This window comes from Salvelinus namaycush, unplaced genomic scaffold, assembly GCF_016432855.1.
Source record: "Salvelinus namaycush isolate Seneca unplaced genomic scaffold, SaNama_1.0 Scaffold92, whole genome shotgun sequence".
Lineage (NCBI taxonomy): Eukaryota > Metazoa > Chordata > Actinopteri > Salmoniformes > Salmonidae > Salvelinus > Salvelinus namaycush.
The window spans coordinates 23,407-33,664 of NW_024061664.1; the positions used below are offsets into that span (position 1 = coordinate 23,407).

Consider the following 10,258-nt stretch of genomic DNA (forward strand, 5'->3'; position numbering starts at 1 on the left):
CTGGGAGGGTGGGTCTTCCGGCACCAGGTCTTTAGATGTAAAAGCCTTAAGTCCCAAAAACGTTTCTGCCGCAGCCACAATTATGTCCAGTTTCTTAGATTTCTTTGAGACTTATGCCGTAAAGTTTATACCTGTGTGCAGCTGAACACTGTCTGCTGGAAACACCCAGTATGTTGTTTTTGATTTTAAAAAAAGAACCAATCTTCTTTAGTGATGAATACTGAACTTGTTTTTGCATGGATTTCGTGACATGGTTAACTTTTAACAGCTAGGAGCACTTTTATTGTTTCCGCTTAACAGACAGGTCAAGCCTGCTTAACAGACAGGTCAAGCCAGGTCAAGCCTGCTTGACCACTGCAGCAGGAGCCGAACCCATATTGCCCGCTGGGAACCAGACAACTTCTCCTGGCCCAAACTAAGAGGTAAGGGACCTTTTTTCTAAATCCCTTTGATAGTTGTCTGTTTCTCTCGTGGGTGGTGGGGGTTTCCCCTGTCGCAAGAGATCTACAAATTGAAGGTAAATTGGCTGTCCTTTCTCAAAATACCTGGCAGTATGAGTTAAGAATAATGATACTATAACCGGTTACTGGAATAGACCCGATCTGGATTTTGGTTTGAATATGAATGAACGTTGACGAACGTGAATGGATGTCTTTTGGTTTATTGTGGTCTAGGGGTGTTTTCATAGTGGGTCCTTTTCATCGAGTTATTGTGAATTTAGTGCCGTTCGCTTGAACTCCTCTGTCCGGTTCCCTTTTTAGGGCAATGTGAACACACACCATTGGCTGTACAATTTTCAATTACACCATTATTTAATCTGTAGTTATTATTCTGTTAATAATAATATTTACATGTTATTAGTATCTTCTGATTACAATTATTATGTCTCATCTTATAACAAAATGCAATCTATTAGCTTCCACAATGTAAGTAGGTATAACTAGCTGTCCGATAACACATTCTGATGGAATGGCTAGTCCTGCACTTTGTAAAAACCCAGAGTTCATTGAGTGAACGTTAGAAAAAGATCTTGATTCCTTTCTAAACATATCAATGTGAATGCAAAAGAGGACTCGGACCACAAAATAGGTGAAGTGAACTGGCAAAAGAGTTAAGTCCTCATTCAAAGGGCAGTATGAATACAAAGAGGACAGAGTTGTTTGTCCTGTTTGTTTTACCCCAGAGTTCACTTTAAAGAGGACTGAGATCGGTTCTTAAAGAGGACTATATGGGAAAACATCCTAAGGCAACGTTTGTCTCTGGTTTATTGAGGTCTAAGGCAACTTTTGTCTCTGGTTTATTGAGGTCTAAGGTAACTTTTGTCTCTGGTTTATTGAGGTCTAAGGTAACTTTTGTCTCTGGTTTATTGAGGTCTAAGGTAACTTTTGTCTCTGGTTTATTGAGGTCTAAGACAACTTTTGTCTCTGGTTTATTGAGGTCTAAGACAACTTTGATTGTCTCTGGTTATTGAGCTCCAAGACAGCATTGATTGTCTTTGGTTATTGTGGTCCACTTAATTACACAACTGATAATAAATATATTTATAAATATATAGATATCTGTGGATAGGAGAATGTTAGAAAAATGTCTTATGACCGATATACGTTCTGTCATTATTGTAAGCAAAGGGGACACTGGGAAACCAGTGCCTTAATAAAGCAGGAATCCAGAGTCAGAGGGAGTTAAACAAGCAATTGTGTTAAGCGCCTGCATTGGGGTAGAATTACCCTTTAAAATGTTTATGCATGAACAGGAATGGCACTGTAGCGCGGTAGTTACACAGGACCATGGAGGAAAAGACAGACCAGTCAGGCACTGTAGCGCGGTAGTTACACAGGACCATGGAGGAAAAGACAGACCAGTCAGGCACTGTAGCGTGGTAGTTACACAGAACCATGGAGGAAAAGACAGACCAGTCAGGCACTGTAGCGTGGTAGTTACACAGAACCATGGAGGAAAAGACAGACCAGTCAGGCACTGGAGGAAATCTTTAGACTTCGTGGCAAGAGAAATGCCACCATGCCTATTAGTACAAGCAACTGAAATGGTTCTGCATAACATCCCTCCATTACTATGGGTCAAAAAGTAGAGGTGTATGTTCCACATGAGGTAGCGACTACAGTTAATAGTACAAAATGTTACCAACGACTGCTGAGAGACAAGGCAAGAAGGGCCTTCTATGCCATCAAAAGAAACATACAATTTGACATACCAATTAGGATCTGGCTTAAAATACTTGAATCAGTGTTTGCCCTTCATGGTTGTGAGGTCTGGGTTTCGTTCACCAACCAAGATTTCACAAAATGGGACAAACACCAAATTGAGACTCTGCATGCAGAATTCTGCAAAAATATTCTCTGTGTCCAACGTAAAACACCAAATAATGCATGCAGAGCAGAATTAGGCCGATACCCACTAATGATCAAAAAGAGTCGTTCAATTCTACAACCACCTAAAAGGAAGCAATTCCCAAACCTTCCATAACAAAGCCATCACCTACAGAGAGATGAACCTGGAGATGAGCCCCCTAAGCAAGCTGGTCCTGGGGCTCTGTTCACAAACAGACCCCACAGAGACATCACCTACAGAGAGATGAACCTGGAGATGAGCTCCCTAAGCAAGCTGGTCCTGGGGCTCTGTTCACAAACAGACCCCACAGAGACATCACCTACAGAGAAATGAACCTGGAGATGAGCTCCCTAAGCAAGCTGGTCCAGTGGCTCTGTTCACAAACAGACCCCACAGAGCCATCACCTACAGAGAAATGAACCTGGAGATGAGCCCCCTAAGCAAGCTGGTCCTGGGGCTCTGTTCACAAACAGACCCCACAGAGCCATCACCTACAGAGAAATGAACCTGGAGATGAGCCCCCTAAGCAAGCTGGTCCAGTGGCTCTGTTCACAAACACAAACAGACCCTACAGAGCCCAAACACAGCAACATAATTAGACCCAACCCAATCATGAGAAAACAAAAAGAGATTTACTTGACACTTTGAAAGAATTTACAAAAAAACAAAGAAAACTACAATGCTATTTGAGAGGGGAGAGGTGGAGAGAGACATGGGAGGGGGAGGTGGAGAGAGACAGGGGAGGGGGAGGTAGAGAGAGACAGGGGTGAGGGAGGTAGAGAGAGACAGAGGAAGGGGAGGGGGAGAGAGACAGGGAAGGGGGAGGTGGAGACAGAGAGACAGGGGAAGGGGAGGTGGAGAGAGACAGGGGAGGTGGAGGTGGAGAGAGAGAGAGACAGGGGAGGTGGAGAGAGAGACAAGGTAGGGGGAGGTGGAGAGAGATAGACAGGGTAAGGGGAGGGGGAGGTGGAGAGAGATAGACAGGGTAAGGGGAGGAGAGAGAGACGGAGGGAGGGAGAGAGTGTGTGAGGGGGGGTAGAGTAGGAGTGAGCGAGGGGAGATGGGGTAAGAGAGGGAACAGGGGGAGTTGATCCAAAATAATGTTTGGCTCCAAAGGCTGCAAATACAGTAAACACACACACATTGTAGTCCACATTCACTGATACGCTACTAAGTGAACCACTCTTATCAGTATTTATTGAGGGGTCAGAAGGATGCTGCTCTGCCTGCTGTGTTCTCCTGCTGTACCCTGGCATCCTGCAGCTTCACAGTCCCAGACGGGGTGTGGTGTGTGACTGGTGTTGGTGTAGTCCCTCCGGTAGCAGGAGTTGTTGGGGGGAGGTCTAACTCCAGCTGGTGGCCCGGGGAACTCTTGGACTCCTTCCTCACTGGAACACACACATACATTATCAGTAACATTATGACAAATTACTATTAGCATCAGTAATATTATGACAAAATACTATTAGCATCAGTAATATTATGACAAAATACTATTAGCATCAGTAATATTATGACAAAATACTATTAGCATCAGTAATATTATGACAAAATACTATTAGCATCAGCAATATTATGACAAAATACTATTAGCATCAGTAATATTATGACAAAATACTATTAGCATCAGTAATATTATGACAAAATACTATTAGCATCAGTAATATTATGACAAAATACTATTAGCATCAGTAATATTATGACAAAATACTATTAGCATCAGCAATATTCAGTGGTACTCAGGAATACTCAGTACTATTCAGTAGTACTCAGTATTATTCAGTATTATTCAGTAGTACGCAGTAGTACTCAGTAGTACTCAGTATTATTCAGTAGTACTCAGTATTATTCAGTAGTACTCAGTATTATTCAGTAGTACTCAGTATTATTCAGTAGTACTCAGTATTATTCAGTAGTACTCAGTATTATTCAGTAGTACTCAGTATTATTCAGTAGTACTCAGTATTATTCAGTAGTACTCAGTATTATTCAGTAGTACTCAGTATTATTCAGTAGTACCAAGTAGTACTCAGTAATATGCAGTAAAATTATATAATACTCAGTGATATGCAGTAGTATTATTCACAGCTGTAGATGGGTCTCTTCTCTTCACGGTTAAAGGAGGAGGAGTAGGTGGAGTCAAAGTAGTGAGAGAACTGTGAAAGAGGAGAGGAATGGACAGATATCAGGGAGGTGGAAGAAATAAACACTATATGGCCAAAAGTATGTGGACGCCCCTTCAGTGACCGCCTGCAGGGAGAAACTTTGTAGCGGGGCAGGGGAAAAAGAGGTTAGGGTTAGCTGTGAGGAGGAGGGTAGCATCCTGTATATGTCCCTGCCGAAAAATCCAAGTTTATCTAATTCCACATCTATCTTTTCGTAAAAAACATGCAGCTGTGTGTCTCTCTCTCTCTCCCTTCCTCTGTCTGTAGTGAAAATACATTTCACAAATTAACTTTTAACAAGGCACACATGTTAATTGAAATGCATTCCAGGTGACTACCTCATGAAGCTGGTTCAGAGAATGCCAAGAGTGTGCAAAGCTGTCATCAAGGCAAAGGGTGGCTACTTTGAAGAATCTCAAACATAAAATAGATTTTGATTTGTTTTTGGTCACTACATGATTCCATATGTGTTATTTCATAGTTAGAGGTCTTCAGTATTATTCTACAATGTAGAAAATAGTATAAATAAATATAAACCCTTGAATGAGTAGGTGTGTCCAAACTTTTGACTGGTACTGTATAAAATCGAGCACACAGACATGCAATCTCCATAGACAAACATTCCCCCCACATTCATGTCCCCCCACATTCTGACATTGCATTTTTGTCCCCCCTGTTTTAACATTGCAATGTGATACAAAAAAGGATCTGCGTTCGGACCATGCGGACACCTCCGAGCGGTCGGGTAGGCTGTTTGGAGAAGTCCGTTGGCTGGATTTAGGACCAAGGACACCACAGAGCGGGTTGACAGGCTGTGTGAATGCAAAGCTTCTGGAAGGCTGGCTGGACCAGCACGGGAGAGTTGAGCATAGTTCAGTGTGTATGTGTTGCTCTCTTTCACCGAGTTGTAAAAGCAAGCAGAGCAGAAACTGGCTAGTTGACTGATGTAGCTGGCAAGGTAACTGCTGTGTTTAACATAACAGAAAAAAACTAAAGTAGTGTTTTTATTCACAGTGTTGAGCTAGTATTGTAAGTGACATGTAACGTTAGCTAATGTTTCATACCCTCTCAAATGAGGTGAACGAATAAGCAACGCTAGCTAGTAGCTACCACAGCCAGGTCAGCTCTAGCCTCTAGATATCTGTCAGATAGCAATAATAGCCACGTCATATCACTATCTAACAGCTGTTGTTTGTATGAACATTTTTTGTAGCCTTTGTTTTGTCCCGTTTCAAAAGAAGTAATTGAACTTGGCTAGCTTTCACCAGTTGATGTACCGTTGGAGAGAGAGAGAGCTGGCCAAAAGTTGGTTAACGTTAGCTATAATTTTTTTGCCTCAATCACACTAAACCTGAATCAAATGTTGAAAACATCAACCAAATGATTGAAGATTGATATTCTGACATTTCTTCAGTGCAATGAGAGTTTTATTAGTCAGTATGTCAACGTAACATTATTGATCTGTCAGTTTTCCTAGCTAATTCCCTCCTTTCCACACTGACAGTAATAAACAGCTCCGACATAACAGGCCGATTTCTTCATCCCGTCCACATCTGCAGCTTTTCATACTGCACTGCTCCTTTCTGTCCGACTCCCACCCGCTACCGCAACTGGTCCCAAACCCACCCGCTACCGCAACTGGTCCCAAACCCAACCGCAACAACTGGTCCCAAACCCACCCGCTACCGCAACTGGTCCCAAACCCAACCGCAACAACTGGTCCCAAACCCAACCGCAACAACTGGTCCCAAACCCACCCGCTACCGCAACTGGTCCCAAACCCACCCGCTACCGCAACTGGTCCCAAACCCAACAACTGGTCCCACCCGCTACCGCAACTGGTCCCAAACCCACCCGCTACCGCAACTGGTCCCACCCGCTACCGCAACTGGTCCCAAACCCACCCGCTACCGCAACTGGTCCCAAACCCAACCGCAACAACTGGTCCCAAACCCAACCGCAACAACTGGTCCCAAACCCAACCGCAACAACTGGTCCCAAACCCAACCGCAACAACTGGTCCCAAACCCACCCGCTACCGCAACTGGTCCCAAACCCACCCGCTACCGCAACTGGTCCCAAACCCACCCGCTACCGCAACTGGTCCCAAACCCAACCGCAACAACTGGTCCCAAACCCAACAACTGGTCCCAAACCCAACCGCAACAACTGGTCCCAAACCCAACAACTGGTCCCAAACCCAACAACTGGTCCCAAACCCAACAACTGGTCCCAAACCCAACAACTGGTCCCAAACCCAACCGCAGTCCCGCATTGTTATTGTAGGCTATGTGACGCAGCTCACCTGCCAGCCATGGTCCCAGCTCACCTGTTAGCCATGGTCCCAGCTCACGTGCCAGCCATAGTCCCAGCTCACCTGCCAGCCAATTTGTTCTTAACCATGCATTAGTTAAATAAACTATTTAACCTTAGTTATTAAATAAAGGTTTAATTAAAAATAATAATAATAATAATTGTGTTACAGGGCTATATCAGCCAATATAGCCTTTCTCTTCAGCTATTGTTATTGCCTACCTTTTAGGAGTGGGAAGATTTCAGACTGAGAAATATGGGTGATCAATATTTAGGCAGCAAGAATGACGACATTTGATTTTTAGATTTGTTTTCAAACCTTTCCCTTGGTAATTAAAACAATTAAAGGTGTGAAATGAGAAGGAAAATGTGATGGGAGAAAATTGAGTTATTGACTAGACAGGTGGGGGTTGCTCGGGCTGACTGTGACTGTGAAGGTAGGGGTCAAACCTGTGAAATGGTCTAACCTGTGAAGGTAGGGGTCTAAGCTGTGACGGTAAGGGTCTAACCTGTGAAGGTAGGGGCCTAACCTGTAAAAGTAGGGCTCTAACCTGTGAAGGTAGGGGTCAAACCTGTGAAATGGTCTAACCTGTGAAGGTAGGGGTCTAACCTGTAAGAGTAGGGGTCTAAGCTGTGAAGGTAGGGGTCAAACCTGTGAAATGGTCTAACCTGTGAAGGTAGGGGTCTAACCTGTAAGAGTAGGGGTCTAAGCTGTGACGGTAGGGGTCTAACCTGTGAAGGTAGGGGTCAAACCTGTGAAATGGTCTAACCTGTGAAGGTAGGGGTCTAACCTGTAAGAGTAGGGGTCTAAGCTGTGACGGTAGGGGTCTAACCTGTGATGGTAGGGGTCTAAGCTGTGATGGTAGGGGTCTAACCTGTGATGGTAGGGGTCTAACCTGTGATGGTAGGGGTCTAAGCTGTGATGGTAGGTGTCTAACCTGTAAGAGTAGCAGTCTAACCTGTAAGAGTAGCAGTCTAACCTGTAAGAGTAGGGGTCTAAGCTGTGATGGTAGGGCTCTAAGCTGTAGGAGTAGGGGTCTAACCTGTGAAGGCAGGGGTCTAACCTGTGAAGGTAGGGGTCTAACCCGTGAAATGGTCTAACCTGTGAAGGTAGGGGTCTAACCTGTGATGGTAGGGGTCTGGCTTTCCGGTATTGAGTGATATCTTTTTGTTGTTCGACCCAGTTACCGATCAGAGTCCCGGTACCATATCCGTCCTCACTGGTTCCGCAGCGCCAGCCGTACTGATGGAACTTGTCCTCTGGCTGTGTGTCGCTCCATACCTCACTCTGCCCAGACGCACGCAGCATGTAGTGGAACGGAGGAGAGGAGAAGGTCCATGGGAACGACATCCTGCTGGGAGGGAGACAAGGGAATGAGTGAGTGAATACAATATCCGCAAATCAGTTATATAACATATGGCCTCTTATGGTTCTGGGGTCTGGGGTTCACTCACCAGCCAGGAATTCACAAAATGGGACAAATACCAAATTGAGACTGCATGCAGAATTCTGCAAAACCATCCTCCGTTAACAACGTAAAACACCAAATATTGCATGCAGAGCAGAATTCCCACTAATTATCAAAATCCAGAACAGAGACATTCAATTCTACAATTACCTAAAAGGATGCGATTCTCAAACCTTTCCTAACAAAGCCCTCACCTACAGAGAGGTGAACCTGGAGAAGAGTCCCCTCAGCCAGCTGGTTCTGGGGCTCTGTACACCAACAGACTCAGAGCCCCAGGACAGCAACATAATTAGACCCAACCAAATCACGAGAACACATAAGCATTTCAACCTGGCTATGTGATCTCGCTCTCAGTAGCTGATGTAAGACTTTTAACCCTATCAGCACCAGGAGCCCAGCAAACATGGACTTTTCATTTATCTGACATTCATTTATCTGCATGTTCAGGCCTTATATTTAGCCTCACAATGAAGTGTTTTACCATGTTATTTTCAGGACAACCAGGGCTACAAGTAGAACACCACATTTTACATAAACAATTGCATTCATGAGTTTTATTGACAAATATTAATATATAAAATAAGGTATGCCAAAGCAAAAACCTGATAAAAATAGATTTATACTGTATGAATGCTGTAAGTAATGGTTTTCTCAGTGGGAAATAAATATCCAACTATAAATGAACACAAAATATAAAATCAACATGTAAAGTGTTGGTCCCAAGCTTATTTCTCTCAAATGTTTTGCACAAAGTTGTTTACATCCCTGTTAGTGAGCATTTCTCCTTTGCCAAGATAATCCATCCACCTGACAGGTGTGGCATATCAAGAAGCTGTTTAATCAGCATGGATCATTACACAGGTGCACCTTGTACTGAGGAAAATAAAAGGCCACTCTAAAATGTGAAGTTTTGTCACACAACACAATGCCATAGATGTCTCAAGTTTTGAGGGAGCGTGCAATTAGCATGCTGAATATCCACCAGAGCTGTTGCCAGATAATTGAATGTTAATTTCTCTACCATAAGCCACCACCAAAGTTGTTTTAGAGAATTTGGCTGTATATCCAACCGGCCTCACAACCGCAGACAACATGTAACCACGGCAGCCCAGGACCTCCACATCTGCCTTGTTCACCTGCGGCATTGTCTGAGGCCAGCCACCCGGACAGCTTATGAAACTAAGGAGGATTTCTATCTGTAACGAAGGTCTTTTGTGGGGAAAGTCTCATTCTGATTGGCTGAGAATGGAGTGAAAGTGCACTGTGAGGACACAACAACGCAGTGGGCCAGGTAAAAACAGTGTAGCAGCCTTTCACATTGGAATACAAAGCCATCCACCCTTGATGGGCTATCAGCAGGACAATAGACTATTGATGGGCTATCAGCAGGACTATAGACTATTGATGGGCTATCAGCAGGACAATATACTATTGATGGGCTATCAGCAGGACAATAGACTATCGATGGGCTATCAGCAGGACTATAGACTATTGATGGGCTATCAGCAGGACAATATACTATTGATGGGCTATCAGCAGGACAATAGACTATTGATGGGCTATCAGCAGGACAATAGACTATTGATGGGCTATCAGCAGGACTATAGACTATTGATGGACTATCAACAGGACAATAGACTATTGATGGACTATCAGCAGGACAATATACTATTGAGGGACTATCAGCAGGACAATATACTATTGATGGGCTATCAGCAGGACAATAGACTATTGATGGGCTATCAGCAGGACAATAGACTATTGATGGGCTATCAGCAGGACAATATACTATTGATGGGCTATCAGCAGGACAATAGACTATTGATGGGCTATCAGCAGGACAATATACTATTGATGGGCTATCAGCAGGACAATAGACTATTGATGGGCTATCAGCAGGACAATAGACTATTGATGGGCTATCAGCAGGACAATATACTATTGATGGGCTATCAGCAGGAC

At 43.9% G+C, this 10,258-nt stretch overlaps 1 protein-coding gene across 1 annotated transcript; it reads right to left on the minus strand.

Moving 5' to 3' along the window:
- Window positions 1–3,414: 3,414 nt before the first annotated feature.
- On the minus strand, window positions 3,415–8,178 carry cunh11orf1 (chromosome unknown C11orf1 homolog). Its single transcript, XM_038988030.1, has 3 exons — window positions 7,930–8,178; window positions 4,436–4,505; window positions 3,415–3,737 (listed from the first exon to the last, which is right to left on the minus strand). The coding sequence occupies exons 1-3, from the start codon at window positions 8,176–8,178 to the stop codon at window positions 3,556–3,558; spliced, it is 501 nt and encodes a 166-aa protein (XP_038843958.1). The 3' UTR covers window positions 3,415–3,555.
- Window positions 8,179–10,258: the final 2,080 nt, after the last annotated feature.

Bases quoted from the DNA above. Each gene is read 5' to 3' on its own strand.
- cunh11orf1 (XM_038988030.1), bottom strand. From the start codon at position 8,178: ATGTCGTTCCCATGGACCTTCTCCTCTCCTCCGTTCCACTACATGCTG. The intron at 4,506-7,929 runs GTTAGACCATTT...CCTCTTTCACAG, and splicing joins TTAGACCCCTACCTTCACAG to TTCTCTCACTACTTTGACTC. The intron at 3,738-4,435 runs GTGAATAATACT...TGTGTGTTCCAG, and splicing joins GAAGAGACCCATCTACAGCT to TGAGGAAGGAGTCCAAGAGT.